Raw genomic sequence first — 25,725 nt, 5'->3', positions numbered from 1 at the left:
TTTCAATTAAAAAAAAAAAAAGAAAGGAGAACAAGGGAAAGGGGAGCCTAAGAAGGAACAATTCTAGTTTGTCACACGTGCGTGACTGTGCGTCACGGTCAGCTTCACACAAGTGGCTTCTCTTATCTCTGGATCCCTTCCTGTGTCCCGGCTTCCACAGGAAAAGCACTTTATAAGCACTGAAAGCTCCTTTAGTCCTCACAATAGTCCCAGCTGCATGATGTTCTCAGCACAAAGAGTATAAACCTTATCGATGCTGAGAGATAAGAGGCTTGGCCTCACAGAAGAGCAAGGACTCGAACCCAGATTATGGACTTGGTATGTCAAGTTCCACGATCTCAACACACTTTCCCTCCTCCCTAAGGGGGTCTTCTGAACCTCTGCCATGATGCCTTTCCACCTAGGGGACTCACTCCCTAGTCACCTTGTTCCAAGAGATGCTCTAGAAGGGATTTGAGAGAAGGACTGTCAGGTTCAATGGGGCCACCAATGTCTGGAGAGTAGAGGCCCCAGGGAACATGAAGGTCCAGACCTTAGCGTGTCTGGGTAAGTGCTGGGTACGCATCCCATGATCCTCAGGGAAGGCAGGCCCCTGCAAAGGGCTGTTTGGGACACACACAAGGCTGGAGTGACTTCCAGAAACTGCTGTCTGCTTTTTGTTGGTTTTGGGTGCAGAGTATTAAAGCTACATTAAATAAAGGCCATGGAATGACATTGATGAGAAAGGATTTCACAATTCCAGCCTCGGGGAGGAGGAATCAAAGCAGGCATAGAGTAATTCACTTGATAATTAGTTATTGATCGTGTACAAAGCTGACCAGACGGGGTCCAGTGAGGGACAGCCATTATGTCACCGAAATAAGCGTGTATCTTGTAAACTCCTCGTGTGGTGCCACTGTGCTCAGCTAAAAAGTTCACTCAGAAGCACCACGGAAGAAATGGCTGGCAATCTACTCCTGAAGACCCAGTAGCTAAAAACTACTAAAAAGTAGCTAAAAAAGGAGCATGATTCTGTTCTGACAAACACAAAGGATCGTCACGAGTCAGAACTCTTCAACAGCAACCAGGCTTTTTGATGAAGGGAAATCACAGAGTCCCGAGAAAGCAGACCAACTCTGGGACAGATGACTGACTGAGTGGTCAGGGAAGGCCTCCTGGAGGAGGCGCTCTGATGGTGTGATCTGTAGGGAGTTCCCCTGATGACTCCAAGGCTGTGTTCCTCTGATGGTTGAAACCAGGCAGTCTCCTTTCAGGTAACTCACAGCCTCTGAAAACCCTCTGGCAGGTAAGCTATGGGTCAGTCCTGATGGCAGTGAGAGTTAACCTCTTACAGTAAGAGCCCCGCACTAATGTAAGACCAATTTTATAATATCCTAAGAGGGAAATGATTTCCTCTTTATTTTCCTTATCAAACTAAAGCCCTTTTGTTGTTCTTTCTCATGTGTTCCTGTAATCTCTAGTCAAGAGTTAACTCCCCTTAAACCCTGACAGATGGACAGCTCCAGTCATCTCAGTGCACAGATAAGACAGATCAACTAGTCCAGGACATGACCACTGACCAGTATGCCTGGACAAGGGAATATGCTATGAAGATTCCTCACATTGGCTGTCCTGTACTACCCCAAATAACCCCACCATCTCCAAGCCAGGGAGACAGCTTTGGGAGGCTCATACCTCGAGCCTTCTCTACATACACACTGATACATAATAAGCTTCTTCTGCCCTGCCTTGTCTCCAGGATTTTTTGTCCCTTCCTGCAGCAATCGGCACACTTGAAGCTGTGCTGTAAAGAACTAAGTAGCAACAGATTGTGGTTATTGTTAAGTGTTGCCAAGTCATCTCCCAACTCAGAGATTCCAAGACAACCTGAAGCACCTACTGATGAAATTCCAGGCCATGAACCCATCAGGACAGAGTCCCCCCAACATAAAGGAAACAAAAATCCTGACAAGACACCGATGCACAACATCATGATAAACAGAGGAAAGACTGAAGTTGAATCATTTAACTTGGATCCACACTCAATCAATGCTCATGGAAGCAGTGGCTGAGAAATCAAATGATGCATTGCAATGGGAAAATCTGATATCAAGATCTCCTTAAAGGGCTAAAGAATGAAAAAGAATGTTTATGAACTTTGTAAGTAAACCAGATTAAATAATTTCTTTTTAAAAAAATAAAAGGGCTAATGAAAAATAATTATCAGTTTACAGACTAAGGTACACCTGTCCCAAGACATAGTATACTCCTTTCTTTCGTATGCATGTGAAAGCTGAACAGTGAAGATGGAAGATAGAAGAACTGGGTGATAGAGTTTGGAAATGGGTGGTAACGAGGACTGTACAACTTGGTTAAGATGGAATCTCTAAATCATACACGTGAAAAATAATGAAATGGTAAATGTTTTGTTATACATATAAAATACATATTTTTATCACAACCGGTCAAAAAGCCCTGCAAACCCAGTCCACAACTTCCCAGGCCCTACATTCCTTGAATCCCCATCTCCCTGGTCTTCAGGGTTCCCCTCGTACCCTGTGGGGAAGGATGCAGCACCATCCTGCTGGCCAGGGGCGTCCACGTGACAGACAGCAAAGTGCTGGGTGATCTCCTGCATGTCCTCAGAGTTGAAGAGGGGGTTGTAGCAGGTTTTGTCTAGACAAGGAGGAGAAAAGAAGACCAATTTCACTTACTGAGATCACAGACATTCCTTTTCTCGGTTCACATTCAGCAGGAGACAATGAACTTGGAGGAAAGAATGTGTGTGTCATTTCTGCCCTGGCCCATTTCCGTGGGAGAGAGAAGGGAAGAAGGAGCCATGTTTGGAGATGGTCATTCAGAGATGGTCTGCAGACACCAGCGCACACATGCTGAGTGGGCCTCGGACTCCTCATAGAGGGGGTCCTGTTATGGTTCCAGCTTCTTCTCAGTACTGGCCACGCTGGCCCTGGATCAAGGTGGGCTTTCTCTCTGCCTCTCATTTTGTCACCTATGCCCTTGCCTTTGAAAGACTGGCCTGGGCACTGGTCACGTGCAAACAGAGTGAAGCACAGAAGACAAAGGCTACAGAATCTCTTGAGAGGGACTCTTGAGAGGAGACAAATGCCTAGGAAAGAGCCCCCGGGGGCAAGCTGTTGGCATAACAGCTACCAATCAAAGGGAGGTGGTCAGGTCCACTCAGAGGTGCCTCAGAGGGAAACCTGGTGATTTAGTCAGAAATCTGCACCACTGAACACCCAGGGGGTCCACACATAAATGGGGTGCACACACAGATGGGGTGCGCACATGGACAGCACACACGTGGACAGGGCGCACACAGAGGCGGGCACACATGGACAGGGTGTACACACAGAGGGGGTGCACACACAGATGGGGTGCACACTCGGAGGGGTTGGGTGTACACACAGATGAGGCACACACGTGGACGGGGTGTACACAGAGGGGGCACACACACAGATGAGGCACACACAGATAGGGCATATGCACACAGGGTCAACGTGGAGTGGAGCTGGCTTAATGACAATGGTTAATGGCCTGAGGCCACTTCCGTCTTCCTCCAGCACAAGGCTGGATAATATTCCCCAGAATCTCTTGCAGTTAGATGTGGCCCTGTGAACATCAGACCAACAGCTTGTGACAGTCCATCTTTCCAAACAGGACACTCAATCCTCAAGGTCTTCCTTCTCTGTGGATATAGAGGAGACAGCAGGAACCTGTGGCACCAAGGAATTGGGGCCACAATGGAAGTGACTAGGTCACTCTGGGGGCTCCTTTGGTGTCCCGCTAAATAGTGTGCTAAAACCACAGAGGTCACTCATAACAAAAGTTAACTGACGATGCAGTCCCGTCACTGAGATGGGAGAGCAACACCGTCACCCACAGTTCTATTTCTTCACCAGAGCCCAACTAAGTAAGATGCAGAACAAAGTCCCTGACACCGGAACCAGTGCATCATGGATATTCATGGAGGAGACGTAAAGTTTAGGTCTATTGTTCACAGGGTTGCTATGTGTTATAATCAACTTGAGGATCCTTAACAACTTCAGTGACAACCCAACTTGCATAAAATAACAGTAAAAAATTCTTTTGATGAAAGAAAGAGAAATAAAGTGAGAGAAAGACAGAAGGAGAGCGAGAAAAAAGAAAGAGAAAGACAGAGGGAGAGAGAGAGAAAAGAAAGAGACAGAGGGAAAGAAAGAGAGACAGACAGACATACAGACAGACATTTGGAGAAAGGAGAAAAGTGCCAGTATCTCCAATCTCGAGGTATTAATAAACTGTAGAAGAAAAGAGTTAATCAGACAGTTCAAGGATCAAAAATCAAGGAGGCATCCAGCTCATAATCATGTTACGATGACTACCAACGTCACAAGGAAGGATTAGATTGCCAAAGAGCCAGCTCTATTCCACAAAACTTATCATTAAGAGGATGGTGACCCAGTGGTTAAGTGATTGGCTGTTAACTGGAAGGTCAGCAGTTCAAGTCCACCTTGATGTTCTGCAAGAGAACAATGTGGAAGCTGCTTTCATAGACTGATAGCCTTGGAGATTCTAAGGCCAGTTCGACCCTGTCCTGTAGTCACCATGAGTCAGAATTGGCTTGACCTAAGTTTGGGGTTTGGTGAAAACCAAACTCAACTCCCATGGGAAAAAAAAAAGGAATCTAGATATGGTTAAAACTTTCAGTTATCTTCCAGTTATTAAATGCTCACAGAGGTCCTATTCATTATAAACAAAGAGTGGAAGCAATGCAAATATCCATCAATGAAGAGATAAGCGGAGCATGGTTTCTGCACCACTGGAATATTACTTGGCAACAACAGAGGGCAGTTCTCACCATGTTACAATGCTCCTTGAACACATGACAACAGTAGTCACAAAGGGCCACCTGCTGCATGTATCTATCTTCTTACATGAAAGGTCCCGCTAGGCAAGCCCATAGAGATGGAAAGGACAGACCTGGCGGCCAGGGCCAGAGGGGCAGCAGGGGGAAGGCTGACAGCTAAATGGAGCAGGAGTTATCTGCGGAGTGATGCTATTCTAACGCTGATAGTGGAGATGGTTGCACAACTCCGAATATACTAAAAACCACTGTGTTATACACTTTAATGAAAACAACACAGAAAAAATCACTGTTATGGACAGATGGCAGAGGGTCCCCTGTGTTCCGGGAATGCCTGGGCACACAGACAGCTCCCAACCTCCCTGTTCCTTCTGGTCTGCAGCCAAAGTCCTTCCCAGAAAATCGGCTCCAGGAAGTCCCAGAAGGAGATGACCTCCTAGCACCCTCTCCTCCACCGTCCTCGGTGGAACCTGCTAGAACTTACGGTTCATGCCGATGTCGTGATAGGTGAGGATGACAGGCCGATTCCCCTTCGGGGTCCCACACAGTGTGACGTGAATGGATCCATGTAATGTCTCGATGTCCTGCTCCTGAGGAGAGATGGACAGACAGGGGCTTGTCAGGTACAGTCCCCAGCATCAGAGTGGCTGCTCTGTTTGGGAGAATTCTGACTGCAGGCTCATTTGACAATGACCTCCAGAAAACCAGAGATCATCAAATCATGATTCAAAGCATGTACTTCCTTTACCTGCCCCATGCCTCATCTGTCCCACAGACATCCAGATATTTGCTGGTTGAGGCGGGCTGGAATGCATCCCTACTCCAAGAACACCCCAATTTCCTATAGGGGTCCACCTCACTGTTCCCAAGTCAGTGAGCAGTTCACCTCCCCGGCTACAATGACTGGTTCCAAGAAAGGAACACGAGCTGGGGTATATGCCAATCAGAGTCAATGCTAGTTATTGGGAAGTAGATTATACACGTGAGCTAGTCAGATTGAGAGGGCTGGATCAGCAGCAGCCACGTTGTGAACATGAGGCAAGAGCCTGTTTGAAAAGACAACAAACCCCAAAACAGAGAAAAGAAGTCTCAATAAGGGCTTTCCCACCCAATTTGTGCCACTGTGAGCAAACCCACTTCAGACCAGAAGAATCCTGATGTCAATCATCCTCTCCCCTATTTCTTGGTCATAAGGCCACTGTTCCTGGTCAAAGCCAGTTCTTCAACCTGTGGCCTTAAGCTGGCCCAGCTGGCCTGGCATCCTAGACTCCTCTGCACTTGTCCTCTGACAGTGCTTGGGGACATGCATCTCCTTCCATGCTAAAAATAAGTCACCCTGCCTTGATTCCCAGTGAGGAGGAGCTGCGGGTGCTGTGGGTTAAGCTTTCAGCTGTTAGTGAAAGATCATTAGCTTGAACCAACAGCCACTTTGAGAACAATGATACAGACTGTTTCCAAAAGGATTTCAGCCTTGGAAACCTTACCGTTGTTGTTGTACAGATAATGCCCAATCATATGCTCCTTTTTAACAGTTCTTTCCTTCATCTGTTCCAATGCAGGGTTCACTATCTAACTGCTCTTACTCTCTTCTTCTGCCCACCCCCCCATCTCAGACCTCTTTATAACAGTGCTGCTATGAGGGGGGAGGGGAAAGGAGGTAACTGTGCAACAATAGAAGAATAGTTAAAAAAAATGAACTGGGGGACGGGGAGGGGAGAAAGAGCGCGTAAAATGTGCAACAATGAATGACTGAAAATCTAACTTTTCTGTAAACTTTGGTTAAAATCACGATTAAAATAAAAAATTTTATCAAACAAACAAAAGAATGCCTACAGAGGGTCTACTCTGCCCTGCAGGGTCCTTATGACTTGGAACTGACCCAACAGACATGAGCAGTACGTGGTTTAACCCAAGGACCTCAGCTCGCTTAGGGACCAGAGCTCACCTGCCAGTTTCTCACAGGGCAGTGATACCTATTCAAGCTGTCCCTTCCATCCACCTTCAGGGCCAAGCCCTCCACGGCTACTCCTCAAAACCACTAGAAGCTTCCACAAACCTGGGCTGCTCACTTGACTTGTGTTTTCCCCACATTTTGACAGCAGAGATCTCCACTCTGTGGAGGGCTCCCTTCCTGTGTCTCTAGGCGCTGAGTCCCCAGATCGCCTCCTGGGGCAGGTGTGGGACAGCCTGCTGGGGACCTGACATCTGTGACCAGCCCCCTAATGCTCCTTCCCTCATGAGAACCCCACAAAGGGCAGGTGACGCCGAGTCGGCCCACAGTGATGCTCAGGCCCAGGGAAGCCAAGTCGGTTCTGCAGGGTCCCAGAGCTCAGGTGGTGCAAAGAGTTAACATACTTGCTTGCTAACCAAAGGTAGGAGGTTTGAATCCACAGCAGCCAGAAAAAAGGCTGCTCTCTGGAAAATGAGTAATAGAAAGCCTTATGGAGGCTCAAACACCAGTTAGCACGAGGCGGGGGTGGCAGCTGTGCCCACCAGCCCATCCCCTTCCCTGTCTTCACACTGTGTACCTCTAAGGGTCAAACCACGTTCACACCTCAGAAGGCAACCTGAGGTTGGCAGGTGACATATCTTTTCCAAATGGTAAATGACATATCTGGGTGGAATACGGGATGTCCCAGACACGGATGAGCCAGCTGCTGGAAGCCGAAGTCCCAGCCTTGGTGGTCACCATGGCGTTTCATGGAGACTCGGCTCACAGTCTCCCCCGGAGGAGAGGGGCTCAACCGCTACTATCTACCCAGCAGTGCTGTGGGAGCAGGCAGGTCCCTCCTTGGCCCAGCTCTCACCCCCACCCTGGGTCCAGCCCAGGATCAGCCTCTGCTCAGGGACACTGGAGGACCCCACAGTTGGGACTGGGCCCAGTGAGTCCCTCATCTCGGCAGTGAGATGTGACAAGTATAGCACACGGTGCAGGGACAGAACCCACCTCGGCTACATCTTACCTATAAAACCCAGCTCTGGTCCACTTCATACAACAAACATTTACCAAAACCAAAGCACGACCATCGAGCTGAGTCTGACTCATATTGAGAGTGGGAAACCCCCCTGTTGGGTTTCGGAAGCTTTAAATCTTTACAGGAGGAGACCACCCATTGATCTCCCTAGGAGTAGGCAGCTGGTGGATTTGAACTGCCAACCTTTCAGTTAGCCCCAAAACACGACGCACTGGGCCACCAGAACTCTTTATCTATTAAGCACCTACTTCTAGAGTCCCCTCAGGAGCCCTGGTGGCACGGAGCTTTAAGGCTTGGCTGTTAACCAAAGCTTTGAACCCAGCAGCTGCTCCCAGGAGAAAGAGGAGGCATTCGGCTTCGGCAGAGACGTAACCCTGGGAACCCCCGAGGGGCTGCTCTGCTGCGTCCTGAGAAGCCGCTCAGCCGGAACTGACTGGACAGTGTCGGATTTAGTTGATTGGGGTTTCTTGTGGTACAAATGGTGATGTGCTTGGTTACTAAGCGAAAGGTTGGCAGTTTGAACCCACTCAGAGCTTCCTCAGAATGAAGACCCAGAGGGAGGAAGAGGAGCAATTGCAACAACATTGTAGATTTGGTAATCAGTGTTGCAAACAAAATGTGTATGAATGGTTGAGGGGAAAAGCAATTTGCTTTGAAAGCTTTCACTCAAATCTTAGTTGTTTTGTTTTTTTTAAAAAAAATCCCACTAGAACAGAAGGAGAGCCCATCAACAAAAGAATGGATAGAAAAGCTGTGGTATATTCACACGATGGTGGTCTGATAAGTCTGTCTTATCGTAAAACAAGGTTCCTGAAGATAAAGCTGGCCCCTGAGACAGAGTCTGAACCTGTCCTGAGACAGAGCCCACTCCTGTAGATGACAGTGCCCACTCCTGTAGATGACAGAGCCCACTCCTGTAGATGACAGAGCCCACTCCTGTAGATGACAGTGCCCACTCCTGTAGACAGAGCCCACTCCTGTAGATGACAGAGCCCACTCCTGTAGATGACAGTGCCCACTCCTGTAGATGACAGTGCCCACTTCTATGGACAAAGGAGGCATCTGAAGATAGAGCCCATGCCTATAAACAACAGAGTCCATTCCCGCAGACAGAGCCCACACCTGCCTCCCTGACCCCGTCTCTTCCCTTCAGTGGACACATCAAACACTGGAAAAACACCAGCCACAGAGCATGGCCCAGCCCCAGGTGCGGCCCAGCTCATCTGTGAGGGCCCAGCCCTGGCCTTGGGCCACAGCAGGAACAATGGTCCATTGTGGGCCTGACAGTCCCCATTGTCTCCTGTGACTTGCTGGCCCCATCTCCCCAGCTGGCCGCATGGCTCCTCTAAAAATAATGTCCACACTCCCCAGGCAGTGTTCCCTGTTGTCTTGGGGGTTCAGGGCCAACCTTGGCCCATGCCCAGTCCCTCTGAGCCTCTGGGGAGAGTGCCGCCTCCACTCTGGGGTCTTCAAGGAGATGAACACTTTGGAACACAGCCACATTACCAGGACACATCAGAGAGTGGGTGCCACCTTGGACATGTGACACTTGACAACCTCATGAAAAAACTACTGTCCACATTTTACAGAGAAAACTGAGGCCCAGAGAGGTTAAATAGCTTGCCTGTCGTCACACAGCTAGAATGGTAGGAAAAGATTTGAACTCAAGACAGAGTCCAACATCCATGCTCTTTATCGCTCTATTCCATGCTCTGTGTAGCCCCAAATCTTTCATAGGCAGGGCACCCTGCGTCCTCAAAGCCCTGAAGAGCACTGATGTTAATTTACAGACTAAGGTGCACTTGATTGAAGCTAAAATCTTTCCAATCCCTTGCTGTGCATCTGAGAGCCGGGCAATGAATTAGGATAACGAGAATCGATGCCTTTGAGCTGTGGTGTTAGACAAGAGTATTGGATATCCCATGGACAGACAAAAGAAAAACCAGGTATGTCTTGGAGAAAGTGCCATTGGAATGTTCCTTGGATGCATCATGGTGAAGCTTTGTCTCGTGTACTTTGGACATGTCGTTAGGAGAGGCTACTCCTTGGAGAGGGACACTATGCTTAGAAAAGTGAGAGGCCAGCGAAGGAAAGGAAGACTCACAACAAGATGGATTGATACAGTGACTGCAAACAACAGGCGTGAGTGTGCTAGAAATGACGAGGACGGCACATGATAGGCCAGCGTTCATATCTGTTCATAGGATCATCACAAGTTATACTTGACTTGATGTCACTTAACAGCAAATGTACCTGTGACCTTGGACAGCAGCCGAGCCTTCTCTCAGCCTCTCTGGGCAGGAGCAAACCCACTGGCCCCAGAAAGGAGCTCCCAAGACTGAAGCCACGGGGAAAGGTCCTAGCAGCGTTAGGCAAACTTCGGCGCTCCCATCCTAGTGGTCACTAAGGACAACGTTGCAGGGACAATTACTACAAAGGCACAGGGGCCAGCCCTGAGGGCTAATGGATGGCTGATGACCGGCCCTCTGGGGACCAGCTGCTGTCCTCCTCCATAATCCCCTCCTGTCTAGGAGGCTCTGGGGACACGCTAAACCCATTTGGCTCTAAGAGGATGACAGGAGGCTGCCGGCGCTCAGTCAGTGGCGGAGCCAGGCTGCCTCTCTTCCCTGAGACGAGGCAATCTTGGGGTCAAGACATGGCCAGACAGGGGAGGAGCCCAGCGGGGGTCTGATAAGCGGCCAGATTAGGGCAGGGAGGGCAAATCCCTGGAGATCTCTGCAGGAAGAACATGTCCCGTCCTCCTCCCTCTGCCATCATTGGCATGGCCGACCCTGACAGCTGGGAGGGGAAGGGGGCATGGCTGTGCCCCTGATCTTAGCATCTTTTCCGTTCAATAAGGGTCAGTAGCTGAGGTGGCACAGTGAGCAGAGAGCAGCACTGTTAACCCAAAGGGGAGTCCTCCGGTGGTTCAAATCCACCAGCAGCTCCAGGGGAGCACGGTGGGATCTCCTCCCCTGTGACTTACCACCTCGGAGACCCCCTAGAGGGCCGGCTGTGGGCCGGTTCTGAGTCCACAGCCTTGAGTGTGGAGAAAGGACGGGGGTAGAGGAAAAGCACGCACCGTATTTGTGGACATGGACCCACCCGCTGTGATGCACGCAGCTCTTCAGCGGCTGAACGAGGCTGTAAATCGTTAGGAGCAGAGACTGCCCATCATTCTCCAGCAAAGCAGCTAGTGGATTCGAACCTTCGGCCTTTCAGTTGTTGTTATATACCAGTGAGTCAGAAATAACCCACAGCTAACACTCCAGGGGGTTTTCAAAGCTGTAAATGTTTCTGAGCAAAGATTGTTCATCTGTCTCCAGCAGGGTGGGTAGTGGATTCGAACCGGTGGCATTTAGGTTAGCAGTCCAATATGCCGCACGTCACCTCATGGGGGCTCCCTGCCCAGTGGGTGCAGTTCCCATTTGCCAAGTAAGGCCCAGCCAGATCCCAGGGCCTCAGGTTTGGAGGCCAGGTTTGGAGGTACCTGATCTCGGGGTTGAGGCCTGGCCAGGCAGGGGAGGGATAAGCTCCAGGTTGTGGGAGGTGCTCGGGCATCACAGGGCCCCCCATATGAGAGCGGAGAGCTGCTGCATCGGGGGTTCTTGGCTGGATGGGAGCAGACTGGCAAGTCTTTCCTCTGTGGAGTCACTGAGTTAGAACCACCAGCTGGATGCTTACCCATCCTGCCATCACAAGATGTGGCTAACTCAGGTGGCATAGAGTGTTGGGTGTTGTTTTTCTAATGGAAAGGTCAGTGGTTCAAATCCACCAGCAACCTTGGGAAAAGGATGGGCTATTTCCTCCCATCAAGATCCAACAACCTCAGAAACCCAGTGAAAAGTCATGACGAGTCAGAAGTGACTTCGTGGCAGTGGGGCACGTAGCGGAGCTGAGATCTGTGAGGTACAGTAGGTTATGACTCAAGACAGTCCCTTAAACTTCCAAAACTCTAGGAGCGCCATGGAAGCCCCTGGTGATATCTGAAGACAAGACCAGAGGTCAACGTGGGCCCCTGGCTCCTGCTCTGTTCCTCAGGCTTCTAGTACACTGTCATGGCGAACCCAAAAAAGGAGTTCTCAGAACAGCAAGAAGGAGCCTGAGTCAGAAGCAGCTGCTGCGTGAGGGAGGGCCTCTGTCTGGGACTCAATTCTCCAAGGAAAACAGAAGCAAAGTGTTTCCTGAAAAGACGACAATGGGCCAAGGGAGTGAGGGTGGGAGATCTAAGCCTGCTGACAACACTGATGCTGCTCATTCAGCAGTCTAGACACCCTGGGGGCTACTCCTGTCCCAGATCAGATGTCTAAGCCCCAGAGAGGTTGGAGGACTAGGTCAGCAAAGCACAGAGCCAGATCTAAATCCACTTCTGCCTGGCTATGTGCACTGTCTACACTGGGTCTTGACCCAGCTTAGGATGAAGGATTTGGAAGGGCCCCTGGGGACTGAGCCCAGCTGTAGCCCCAGGGGGCTGGTGGGTGACCCTCAAGCCTCTCCCCTCCCCCGGAGGGCATTCCAGGGAAAGCCACAGGGAGCCGGGAGTGCCGGCTTTATTCTCCAAAGCCTCATTTCACACTGACCCACATGTGCCATCTGTCCAGGCTTTGCTAGGAAGTGGGGCAGGGGGAGGCGGGGATGGGAAGGGGTGGGCAGAGGACTCCCAAGCCTGTGGGTCTGTCCACCTTCAAACAAGCAGAGGCTATGCAGAAATAAATGAGGAATAGGCCACGGTTTCCTTTCTCCCCATCTGCTCTCAGGAGGAAGGAAAGATACCAGCCTTCAGACAGGGTATGATGCCAGCGCTGGGCCAGCCCCACCAGCCTGGGAGCCAGACCTCAGAGCCCACCGCCCCCCTGTGCACTGTGGGTACCATCAGCTCATTACCCAGCCAGCCCTAGGGAGCACAAACACCGATTCCCATGGAAACCAAATCAAATCAAACCACCCGAATAACTGCCGAGCCAAGAGGAAGAAATCAGCTGCAATTAACTCCAGCAAGCAAGGCAATTTGGGCAACAGGATGTTATGGGGCAGAGTCAGGGATTATGGGTAGAGGCCTCCAATACGCCAACCCCTCCCCAAGCTTAACTACAAAGACTCAGGCTCCGCTATCAACCTGTTGGGCAAATCCCACCAAACATGCTCCTTCACTTTCCTGCGTGTCCTAGGAGAGTGCGTGAGATGAAATGAGACAAAGGAGGAGGGAACACCAGCATCCCAGCATCCTGAAGTGATGCAGGCTCGTACTAGGGTAAAACCAGAGGCTCCTGGTGTTTAAAATACCAAACTTACCCAAAATCTTTGTAAATGTTCATTAAAACGAATAAAATTTAATAAAAAAAAATACCAAACTCAAGTCCACTGCCTCGTTTGGGTTCCCTCCATAGCGACCCTCCATCGAGTTCCCGAGCTCTAACTCTTTACAAGAAGTGTCTGTTCACCTTGTAGACCATCCCACAAGCAGCTGGTGGATTTGAACCATCAACCTAGTTGCTGCAGCTCCACACATAACTCACCAGGCTGTCAAAGCCAAAGTAAGTTGAGTTGGTTACAGTTCTTAGCGACTATCTACAGTGGCTGGTGGATTTGAACCACTAACTCAGCTGCAGCTCAGCTTGTAACCACTATGCCACCAGGACTCCCTCAGGTGTGTGTAAATACTTTAAACTCAAACTCACTGCTGCCGAGGCAGTTCTAACTCCTGCAGCAACTCTTCACCACATTTCCAAGGCCGTGAATCACAGTGGGAAGTGATTACCCATCTTATCCACTGGTAGACTCGAAACACCAAACACACAGTCTGTGGGTCGACAGTGTCACCTGACACGGACTAGCAGAGCCACTAAGATCTCCACATAGTCAGGATCTACGCTGTACTTTGTAAAGCTGCTTTTCCCAACCACAGTCCCTTCAGCCTTGATGCTGGCCTCCGGATGACAGATCTTTTTCAGAGGTCCAAGAGGTATAGGACATAATACCATATACTCAAAAGGTCTTTCCAGGAAGGAAACAGGTGTGAGGGTCAAAGGTCTTGATGAACAGCATTACTGATAGACCTTGACAGCAGATTCCCAGAAAGAGACAAGATGAAGAAGAAGGCAAGATCAATGATGTTGTTAGGCGTCCTTGAATTGTCCCCAACCCCCAGGGACACTGTGCACCACAGAACGAACTGTGCCAGGGAAGCCTGTCTCCCCATCCTGGGACCACCATGAAATAAAGTGTGTCCCTTTGGCTGATCTTGAAACCTCTCTTGGGTTAGGGACATATCAAAGCCAAAGTCTTGCTTCTCCATCTCCTGACAGATGGCCTGCCAGTCAGCTGTGAGCTTTGTGAGCTTCAGTCCCAGCTCCAACAGGACAAAAATGTACTCTCCTTAGGTCCAGGGGTCACTTATCCTCTGTGACAATGGGCATCCTCCTGGTTGGACCACCTCTACTCCTGAGGGAACTTGTTTGTTGTCTCTTGCTATATAATTGTCACATCTCGAAGGCCAACGTCCTGGTGGCCGTAGTTTGCTCCTGTCCAATGAATGCCAGCCCATGGCAGTCCTTGGCACAATGGCATCAGGCAATTCTGACCCACAGGGAGTTCCAGAGGCCAGTTTTGAAGTAGATCACCAGCCCTTTCTTCTGAGTCCGTCTTCATCTGGACAATCTGCAGGAACCCGTTCAGCGTCAGAGCTGCACACGAGCTTCCCTGGGTGATGGGAGGTAGCCCACAGGGAAGGTGCAGACTCGATACCTCTGCGCCTCCATCCTCCTCAAAGTCCCCAAGCAAGTCTGCATGCTGATAGACTCACTCGCCAGAGAAGCAGATGTGGGCACACCTCACCCCTCTTCCTCCCACCCCTCTCCCTGGCAGGTCTCATCTCTCATCATCTCCCCACCTGGAGAAGAGAGTGGAAGGATGCCAACTCAAAAAGTCTTAGAATTCCAGCCAAAGAAAATACGCTGGAATTCAAACCACTCCCACAAGCCCCCTCAGCAAACCAGCGGCAAACACAGCAAGCAGAGCACGCTCAGACCCTGTCCAGGGCAGGCCTGCAGGCCGCTGTCCCCACCAGCTCTGGCTCTGCGTGTTCTAGACCCTCCAGTGGGAGTGAGGCACGACCCATGAGCAGCCTGGCAGCATCCCCCACGACAGAGCACACAGACTCCCCTGGGGCTGCAGCTGGGACCACATGACCCCATGTGGCCACCGTGCCATCATCCCTGGCAGCTGAGGGGCCCCAGACTCACCCCTGCTGAGACCTGGCTGTGGACTACGTGTTGATCCAAGCCAAGTCATCAAAAAGAAAGGTTACATTCTTGCTCACGATGGGAACGGAAGGGAGAGTCTGCCTGGGTTGGTGAAAACACTGAAGCATCAGATATTTTTCAAGAAGTCCCACGGGCTGTTTCAGGTCCACAAAGTGGAGCAGCTCAGTGTCCTCAGAGCTGCCTCAGGCCCATCCAGTGAGTGGACACAGGACCCAGGAAACGGGGAGACAGAAGCACCGCTCCATTGCGGCTCCAGGAGTTGTCAGTCGCTTCCGGTGTGTTAAACAGGAAGTTCACTGCAGTCCTGCTTAGCTCATGGCCAGACTGTCTTTCTTTCCTCTTAGGAGAACTCAAGGCTCCATCGAGACTAGATTGGTGTTTCTGGATGAGCATGGCCAGCCACCACTCTGTGGACTCACATCTCAGTCTCCTTGTCCAAAGTATAGATGAGAACGGGCATCCCAACAGCACTGGAGTAGAGAGCAGCTCCTGGCACTGGTCCAGCACATCAGGACACCGATGCCCAAGGCAGGCGGGTGACTGGCATCTTGCTGGAGACCGAAAACCAAACACACTGCTGTCGAGTCGCTAGGTCGTGACTCCTGAGCCTCCGTTGGATTTCCCAGGTTGTAAATCTTTACAAGAAAAGACTGTCCTTCTTTATCCTGAGTTCTATCTGGTAGATTTGAACTTCCAACCTCTGCATGAGCGGTGCAGCACACACTGCGCCCCCAGGGCTCTCATCCTCGTGAAGGCTGAGGCCCTGGCCACTGAGTTTTAGGGTCACCAATCTTCAGGGAGAGGATCTGCTGTCCTCAGCTCCTGGCCCCGAGAGCAGTGACTCATCAAGGGAACTCGGTGCCATAATAGCAGCGTCTGATAAAAGAAGCCCTGCAGGAGTCTGTGGAGACCAGTGAGACCCTAGGGAGAAAGCCCATCAGAATGAAGTTGTCACTAGGAGTCATCAAACCAACAGTGACTCACAGTGACCCTATGAACAGAGGGGGCCTTGCCCCGTCCCGTGCCGGCTCACAGTCTCTGCTGTGCTCGTGCCCGCTGTGCCCACTGTCCATCTCAGGAGATGAGGGTGAGGCCTGTCCTGTCCCTCACTGACTGTCTACCTTTCCGGGCACAGCAGCCAGCCAGCCCCAGTGAATCCAAGATCCAAGCAGCTGCATACACACATCTTCCTGGTAACAGATCACTCAACACTCAGATCCCAACTCAAATTCTGGGTTCATTGGCCCTGGGAAAGCTCAGAATCCAAGCCAGAGGTCAACTCCAACCCCTGAAGGGTATAAAGATGCTTTGTAGTGAGGGTAGCGAGGCCGACCAGCCTGGAGCACGTACCACGCGCTACAGGACTGTTTCGCACGAGTTACTTCATTTCACCCTTTGAGAGGCCTTATGCAGCAGGTCCTGTGAACAGCACCTGGAGTGGTGGTGGTGGTGTGTGCCATCGAGTCAATTCTCTGACACACGGAGACTGTGCAGGAGTGGTAGACCTGCCTCAAAGTCTTTCCTGGGCTGTGATCTTCGTGCGAGCAGATTGCCACATCTTACAGAGTGGTTAGGTGGGTTCAAACTGCCAACTGTCTGGGTAGCTGCCAAGCACTTAAGCACTGTGCCAGGATTCTTTACTTTGGAGGCTGCTCGTATTAAGACTCGGATGTGGATAATGAAGGGCTTCTCCAAGACCTCAAAGTCCTAGATTCAAATTCAGATCCCACACTCAATTGGCTCTTTACTGGTAAAGAATGCTTCGGGGAGGGGGGGGGGCAGGATTCCACACTTCTAGCCCACAGAGGACACGAGGAAAACAGTGACCCTCAGGGAAGCCAAGATTCCAAAGCAAACCAGTCACACAGGGGCAATCTGACTCGCGGTGACCTGTGTACACAGGGACTCGCAGGAGAAGCTCACCTCCCACTCCCACCTCCTCAGAGAGGGGTGTAACTTAAAGATCACAGCTTTTCAGGGCTAGGAAAATCAGCCCCTATCTACTGGCCTTGACCTTGAGCCAGGCCCTAGCCTCACTGTCCTCTCCCACCTCCTCTCCTCAACTCCTCCCTGTTCCAAGCCACTGTCACCTCCTACTTCCACCACGGCTATTGTTCCCGACTGGTCATCTCTCCTGCTTCTGCCCCTCTACCCATCAGGCACCAGCAAATATCTGAAACAGAGGTGACCAAACAGTGGCCAGGCAATTCAACTCCACTGCCTATTTTTGTCTGGCTTGCAACTAAAATGGCTTTTACATTTTCAAAAGGCAGGAGGTAAGAGGCAATCCAAAAAAAAATAATACAGTGGAGTCTGTGGGAGCTGGGCCTCCACGGGAGGCCTTGTTATTCTGGACGATGCAAACTTCCTGCCTTTGATGGGTACAGTCTTATCAGTGGAAATAATCTGCCTTTTCTTCTCTGCCACACAAGTTCCAACTCTTGCCAGTTTTACTGTATCTTTTGACATCCAAAAGTTATAGCAGTGTTTATAAATAAAGATTTATTGGCACACATATATGCTCATTCATTTCTGTATTACTGGTGGCTGCTTTTTGTGCTCCAATGTCAAAGAATGTGGCCAGGGAGCAGCTGGGTTACAGACAGTGACCCTTCACTGAGTTTCCGTGGCTGTGAGTTTTGCAGGAGATTGCCCACCTTTCTCTTGCAGACTCACTGGCAGCAGCCCAATACATTGAGCACAGCTCCCCCAGGGCTCCTAGCGTGTCCTCGAGCAGGGACACAGCAAAGTACTTCTCTAACTACAAGGAGTAAATACAACGGTGAGCTTTAACAAGTAAACTCTCTTCTAGGCTTTTCAGAATCAGTAGCAAAGATGGGAAAATCCACAATAGAGGGAAGAGACAGACGCATCACTGCACCATCCCTGCCTTGCCCTCTTCTCACCGCCACGTAACCAGACCGCAGCAACTCTTTCCATTTCACAGATGAGGAAACTGAGGTTGAAGGAAGGTCAAGGGAACTGCCCTGAATCAATGATCCAGGAGAGGGCAAATCTGGCAGTTTGCAGCTATCTTTCCGGCACCCAGTGTGCCCCAGTGCTGACTGAGGGGACCACAGCACAGATTCCCAGGCAAGTCAGGAAGCACGGAAGACGCCACTGGAGGAACCAGCTGCCTCCCCGCGGGTGGAGGTAGAGGCCTGGTGGATACGGATGACTAACTGTCATCAGAGTGACAGAGAAACGAGCTGTGTCTCCTGTCAGGTGGAAGTGAGCCCAAGCCAGCCCAGGTCAGCCTAGACCAGAATAGGCCATCTCAGCCCTGGCCAGTTCAGTCCAGCTAGAAAAAGGCCAGCCCAGCCCAGAGCCCAGCCCAGAGCCCAGCCCAGCCCAGACTAGACCAGGCCAGGCCAGTATAGACTAGAACAGGCTATCCCAGCCCAGAGACCAGAGGAGGGGAGGGGAGGCCAGAGGAGGCCAGCCCAGCCCAGCCCAGCCCAGAATGATTGATTTTATTTCCCCCAACGCTGCCGTTTACAACTTTGCTCCATGTGCAGAACAAATTGAACAACAGTGTAGTCACCGCATCTGCCCATGACCCATCTCCCCCTGTGTTTCTGAGGATGTCAGTGACAAAGTGGGCTCAGATGTCATAACTCTAGCTGCCTCCATCCTGTGCCTCAGTTTCCCTAGCTGCAAAATTGTATTGCTAGTTGGTCTGACTCACGGTAATCCCTTGGTTACCGAGTAGAACTAAGCTATGGGATCATTAGGCCATGCATAGTGTGTCAGACTGTTAGCCAAAAGGGCAGTGGTTCAAATCCACCGGCTGCTCCTCAGGAGAATGATATACAGCCTGAGAAAGCTGGTAGAGGGTCACGTGAGTCATAACTGACTGGACAGCACTGAGTGAGGTTCACCTGGTTAATCTTTATAGAAACAGATTTTGGCTCTATTTTTAATACAGTTGCTGGGTGGGTTCAAACTACCAACTTTTAGATTAGCAGCCAATTACAAAACCGCTTATACTGCCCTGGCTTCTTGCAAAATAATATTGTTGTGTAAGGTTAGGTCAAATTGGTCCCAACCCATGAGTCAAATTTCAGTGTTTATAAATCAAGTTTTATTGGCACAAAGCCAACATATCCCCTAGCGTTTTCTTGGCTGAGATCTTTATAGAAGTAGATGAGCAGTTATTATTTTGCATCGCCAGTAGCACATTTGAAGTTCTGATCTTTTGGTAGCAAGCAAAAGAGTAAATGTGCAAGGTCTTTTGGGGACAAGAGGGGCTTAAAGAAAAAGATTTAGGTGGTGGTGATGAAAAGCTTTCAGTGTGACAGAAATTCAGAACATGTGTGTGATCTACAGGTGGACGTGCAGGTGAGCAAATCTCAGGTGCACGTGGCCTGTCCTTCAACTGGGATGACAGCCCCCGAGGGTTCCGGCTTCATGGCCCCTTCCAGGTCCTCAAGAGTCAAGACCACAAAACTACTTGCAATAATGGGTCCAGTACCTTAGCCCCTGACTTTTCACCCTTTCCACACCCAGGAGCGGCCAGCCTGTCCTGAGAATCTGTTTTTGAACAAAGCTTTGGACTCAACCCTTTGTCCCAACCCTGACGGGGCAGCCAGGCTTCTGTGAGCCAGAGAACCACAGAGAAGGCTGGTTTCACTTTTCTAAGCAGCAGCCAAAAAGTACCGAACCTCTCTTACATAACATCCCATTACGAGGTCTCACCTTCTCTCTCAACAAGCCCCACAGCCCTGAGCAGCTCCTCAAGATAGAATCCTGTGTGCTGCTTAGACAGCGAATGGCCAGCTCCTGATGCCTGGCCAGAGCCCAAGCCCTCTGACGCTGCTCTGCTGGGGTGTGGGGAACTAGCTAAGACAACTTGCTGCTTGCCCACTGCCCCTGGACATTCGGACAGTAAGCTACTGAAAGCCAATGGAAAAAAGAAGAGAAGTTGGGGCGGGAAAGGGGACAGCCACATCCTCTACTTGCCTGAACATCGAACTCTTGAAGGAGGCTGGTAATAGTCTGTGGAGAGACAGGAGAGAGGGTCAGTTGTGTCAGTATGCTGGGACAGAGAAACCATCCTGAAAACAAGGGGCTTTTCCAAGACTGACTCCATATCTGCCCTCCTAAAGGGTCTCCAATTCTGAACAGAGAATGTTCTTGTTACTTTCAAGAAGAGCAGCCCAGCAGAAAAGCTGACACTTTATCTAATAACTCTTCTAACTACAGTCTTGATTTGCACCTATTATACCCCAAGGTGGTAAAACAATAACCTGAAGGTCTAAACAGACCACAAGCTTGAAATTTCCAGAACTAAGTGGAACACTTTTAAAAGTTAAATTTGGAGATGTCACTATCCTGAATTTCCTTTTATTTTCTCCCCTTTTCCCTGGGACTGCTGAGCATCTGAATTAAGATTAACTCAGTCAGTAACTGCTTGTACATTTCTACGGATTCGGGTTCTTGCACACCTCCCCAGCTTTGGATCCTCTGTGTGTGTGTGTTTTCTTGGTACCGTCATTCTCTCTGACCAGATGTTTTGACACCCTAACTTCACAGATGTTTCTCTACATTTTGGAACAATCCTACTGGCATCACTTTGTAGATGGTGAACTCTGAGGCATGCAGGGATTGAATCATTTGTCACGGACACTAAGCTGCCAAGTTTTACAACCAGAATTCAAACCCAAACAGACTCGTCTTAACTCTAAGCTACAGTAAGCAATGGGGACCAATAGGATGTCCAGAGGTGGCAGGGTTCAGCACATCTAGTCCTCTCTCGTCTTACAAACAAGAGCAGGGCAGTGTAGGTGGAAGTACAGAGAAATGGTCAAACACGGGCTTGAAGTCCCTAAACACTAATGGCCAGCTGAGGGGCTGAACTGGACCTGCCACTGTCGTCTGTATTCTTGTCTCAAGGGACTTATTAGAAACAAGGAAGCAGTTGACATGTGAAAACACAGATGTGTATGTATGTGTATACATGTTTTGTGTGTATGTTTTCCATGATGGGACTCTAGCCAGGGGCCTCTCCACTCACCTCGCCTTTCTCAACCAAAGGCTTGACCTCGGCGAGGTCCACGTCCTGCAGGTCCCGAGACATGTCCCTGCTGTCACCTGCCTGTGAGGAGACAAAGGTCATGAGGTCAGCATTTTCCACTGAGTGATAGTTTCCAAACGAGGCAAACTCAAAGCAAGTAGATGAAGCTGGGAAAAGGTGGGCATTGACTCTCTCGTTAGAAGACTCTCCAAATGCATGGTTGTCCCAGACTGACTGCGGGGGTGTGGGGGGGACGAGAGTGGAAGACCCTGGACGAGAGAGTATGGCTCCTGAATGCACCTGCGCAGCTGACAGAAACAGACGGATCTGGACTCAGAACCGGGTCCCACACCAGGTCCAAGTCCAAGCTCACCATCAAGTAGGAGGATGTGTCTCACCCCCACAGGAGGCTAGGATCCCTTAAACAGGGCATGCTCCAGGCCTGGCCTGGAATCTCTTAACTTGTCTTCTTTCCTGGAACCAGGTATATCTGTTCTTTCTACAGGTCCTGAGAGCTATCCCAGCAAATCACGACTCCCTGAGGAGTACGGGACAGTGGAGGGTGGGGGGAGAGCCTGGGTAGTGCCATGTGGTTGGCATCATGTGGTGTAGAGGGGGGATCTTGGATGTTACCAAGTGGCCAGCATCATGGGGAGTAGGGGACAGAGGTGTGGAGGGGGAAGTCTGGGTAGTGCCATGCAGCCAACATCATGGGAGTAGGGGACAGTGGTGTGGGGTGGGGGGAGCCTGGGTAGTGCCATGCGGCCAACATCATGGGAGTAGGGGACAGTGGTGTGGGGTGGGGGGAGCCTGGGTAGTGCCATGCGGCTGGCATTATGGAGGGTAGAGAAACTCCGAATCTAGCTAGCAGCTCAGGAGTGAGGGACCCTGGGAGTGGGCTCCCCAGTCTGTAACTGATGTCTTCTGGAAACCTGAGGACAGTATTCTTTCAACCTGACCTCTCTCTCAGTGACTAGTGAGAAAAAGCAATGCCACGTGGGTGGCCGGTGTCAGGACCGAATGGAGAAGTGAAAGGGTGGGGATGTGGGGTTGAAGGCAATGATTCACCATCGCCCCGTAACACTGCTGCTTTCCCAAATGGGAACTGCGGCTTCTGGCTTCCCACTGTCCCATGGGCGGCAGGACCACAGATCACACAACTCCCATAACCACAGGAATGCAAGGCGCCTTCTGGATGTTGGCCAGCAGCAGGGTCGGGGCACCCAAGACCCCTCGGTGCCTGCACGTGGCATTCCACGACCCATAGGCGGACCTGGCCCCCTCGTGGGATGCTCCTCCATCTCCCAGCCCAACACCACTGCCCGCAGGAGATAAGCAATCCACAGGAATGCCTGTATGCAGCCTTTGAGTCTCTGCTCGAGAACATTCTGGAAACAAAGTCCGTTTTATATTTGTGAGCATTCCTGGGCAGCTGCCAGCTCGGAGGCAGGAGGCCTGAACAGCCAAGGGCTGTTGTCCTTGCTAACTCAGCGTGTTCACGGTCCCGAGATCTTGGCCCATGGGACAACTCGCCTACACAACCAAGGCGCCTTCCAGAGATCTAGAGACTCTGCCAATCTGCATGCTGGGAGCCCACCGTCACAGGGCTCCGTGAGACGTCCTGATCAGCCAAGCATGCTGGGCTCTGCCACCTGCCACTGTGTGACTCGGCCACACTCCCTTCAGGTGGCTCTCCGGTCAGGACCCTCGGACACCTGAGGTTCCCGGCGCTACACTGGGGGCAATGTCCCACCATTGCTGAACAGACACTGCTCTCATAACTTAACGGGCAATGAATACTTTTATTTCAACTCACTTTGTCAACTTGCAAATTTTAAATTCGTTTGTTGGAGTCTCTGTTGGCATGCTCAGCTGTTAACCAAGACTGGAGGCTTGCATCTGACCAGAAGCACCTTGGAAGAAAGGCCTGGAAATCTGCTTCCAAAGAATCAGCCATGGACAAGCCCATGGAGCACAGGTCTGCCCTGACAACGAGCCTAGGGGGAACTTGGTAGCAATTGCTTTGTTTGGTTGTTGGGCTTTAATTATCATTTAATTACAGAATGGAGCCATGCTCTGCAAACATTCCTCAGAGTAAAGACCTGGACGCAGGCTGCAGTTCAGGGCAATCCTGCTGGGCCTCCTGAGGCCGAGGCCCTGTGCCTCCTACTACCATGTGCCTCAGCCCCATCGGCTCACTCTTCCTCCTGAGTGCCGCGGGTTTCCGTTTCAGCCCCCAGTGCTTTCCCACACAGTCACCTCGGGGGTCTTCCACGCCCCTGGGAGATCAAGTCTTTGAGCCAACCCTATAGTCTAGTTTCCCAGACCACTGTAGCAACGGAAGGAAGAACGATCAAACAGCCATAAATGTCAAGCATGTGAGAATCATCAGTCTTGAAGCTGGAGGCGTTTCATCTAGCTAACCCATCATCTAGCCATTCACGTAGATGGCCCTTCATCCAGCCCTTCACAGAGAAGGCTCTTCATCTAGCTAGCACTCATCTCGCTAGCCTTTCACGTAGACAGCCCTCATCTAGCCAGCCCTTCATGTAGACAACTCTCATCCAGCCAGCCTCCATCAGTGGCACATAGACAGCCCTCATCTCACTAGCCCTTCACATAGACAACCCTCATCTCGCTAGCCTTTCACGTAGACGGCCCTCATCTAGCTTGACTCCATCACTGGCATGTAAACAGCCCTCATCTCACCAGCCTCTATCAGTGGGCACAGGACTGAGAGGACACCTGAGGATGAAGCTTCCACAACTGACCACAGGATTCCTCTCAGTTGGTGGCGCAGGGGATGAGCACCTGGCTGCCTAGTGAGCCTCCAGCTCGGTGAGCAGTAGATGTGGCGGTGGTCTGCTTCCATCAAGGTGACAGCCCCCCGGACAGCTGTCCTCTGTCTTCTGGGGACAGACTGGACAGTAATGGGTTGGTTTATTTTGGAGTCCCCCAAAGCTAGCTGGTCAAGTCGACTAGATGGTTTTGACGATCCTGGCCAGGAGAGGTGCTACTAGTTGGCATCTGGTGGGCAGGTCAAGGGTCTAAATAATGCTATGATGCCCAGGACAGCCCCCACCATCAAGAATTACACAGACAAAACATCGACAGTGCCACAGTGAGAAACTGTCCTCTAAGTCCAGAAGTGTCCGGGGCATCTAAATCTTAAGAGAGATTAGAAAACTCAGGGGGGTGGCGGGGCTGTGAGGACCGTCTGTGCCTGTTGTCCTTGATGGGGAACAGCCTGCAGGTTCCCAGGGCCACTGCTGCCAGACGATAAGAGGATGATGCTGAAGCCCCAAGAGATTAAGAAACTGTCTTAAGATCACGCCAACTGTCACAGAGCAGCAGGACGGGCCGGCCCGACACTCACACTCCCACTTCTTGACCACTTTGTCCTGCAGGGTTTTCCTATGAGATGCAAACCCACAGACCGATAAGACCGGACTCGCTTCAGGAAGTGGTTCCGGAAGCAGATGTAGCTTTGTGTATATGCTCTGCTTTCGCCAGGAGAGAGGGGAGCAGTGTAGCGTGTCCAGTCTTGTATGAGCTGCCTAGTGGCCCTGCCCTGGCCAGGCGTCGGCCCTCAGTCCACAGTGCGGGTCACTTCTCCAGCTGACCCAAGGCCCAGTGTGGTCAGAAAGTTCAACAAGCACCTCCTGGGCCCAAGGGTCAGTGCTGGACTCAGGTCTCTGCCCCGCTCAGCGGCCTGGTGGAAGGTCCCAGGGACAAGTGTCAGGAAGACACGGGTCCAGGAGACGACCTACACTGGGTGACTGACACCTAACTCATATAGAAGAGGAGATGGGAGCCCCAGGTATGACTCCCCACCCACCTGCTGCCCCCAAATCTGTCCTTCCTCTCCAAGAAGCATAGACAGAAGCCCACCCCAGCCCAAGCAGTGAATGAAGGGGGCCAGGTCTCCTTCAGCTAAAGCATGCTCAGTGCCACACGCAGGCTGCCAGGCTGGCTCAGACCCCACCTGTCCTTTCCCACCCACTCTCCAGAGTAGCTGGTCAATCCAAACCACCTACTTTCCAGGTAGCACAACACATAAAGCACTGCACCACCAACGCAAAGCCAAGCTTCCCACCTTGCATCAAGGCCGATTCCTAGCCACCCGCTGTGGTTCTGAGGTTGCAGCTCCTTACAGGAGGAGACCGCGCATCCCTCTCTCATCGGGTGGCTGGTTGATTCAAACCTCCAGCTTTTGGTGAGCAGCCTGGGATACCAGACTCTTGCATGCTGCTTAATTAATCGGTGCACCTCCTTTGCCTGTGGCCTCAGGTAACTGGCCACCTTTGAAGGCTCAGTGTCCAGCAAGATGGGACCCAGCAAACATCCCCTGGCATTCTAGCTGTCAGATGCACTTAGAGGTGGAGAAGGAAGGGGGGTGGATGGTCTCCAATCACAACACGAGTCAGTAAGTAACAACGCCTTTCTGGGTGAATAGACCCAGGTAGGTCAGCAATCTGCCGGAACTCGTTCAAGGATGCAGGTGGGAGCCAAGATGGGGATGTGGCCAGAGGAGGGAGGGACGGTGCCCAAGGACAGGGGGGCAGTGGGCAGAGGCACCCTCCTGGGCTACTTAAGAAGGTTTAGGGTTTTTTAGTCATGGGAGAGGCA

At 51.1% G+C, this 25,725-nt stretch overlaps 1 protein-coding gene across 1 annotated transcript in view; it reads right to left on the bottom strand.

Annotated features, from left to right (window-relative positions):
* The window catches only part of NDRG1 (N-myc downstream regulated 1), a 40,437-nt gene extending 19,258 nt beyond the window's left edge, over positions 1–21,179 (bottom strand). The window contains exons 1-4 of the mRNA XM_006879272.1: positions 21,097–21,179; positions 20,043–20,078; positions 5,328–5,433; positions 2,535–2,655 (exon numbers count right to left, since the gene is read on the bottom strand). Coding sequence (XP_006879334.1) covers positions 2,535–2,655; positions 5,328–5,433; positions 20,043–20,078; positions 21,097–21,159 — 326 coding nt within the window. The 5' untranslated portion in view covers positions 21,160–21,179. The remainder of the gene's footprint in view (positions 1–2,534; positions 2,656–5,327; positions 5,434–20,042; positions 20,079–21,096) is intronic.
* Between the last annotated feature and the right edge of the window lie 4,546 nt (positions 21,180–25,725).

This window comes from Elephantulus edwardii, unplaced genomic scaffold (genome assembly GCF_000299155.1).
Source record: "Elephantulus edwardii isolate Elephantulus edwardi_28Jun2011 unplaced genomic scaffold, EleEdw1.0 scaffold00003, whole genome shotgun sequence".
In the NCBI taxonomy this organism is placed as follows: Eukaryota; Metazoa; Chordata; class Mammalia; order Macroscelidea; family Macroscelididae; genus Elephantulus; species Elephantulus edwardii.
This window is presented reverse-complemented; position numbering and strand designations above follow the sequence as displayed.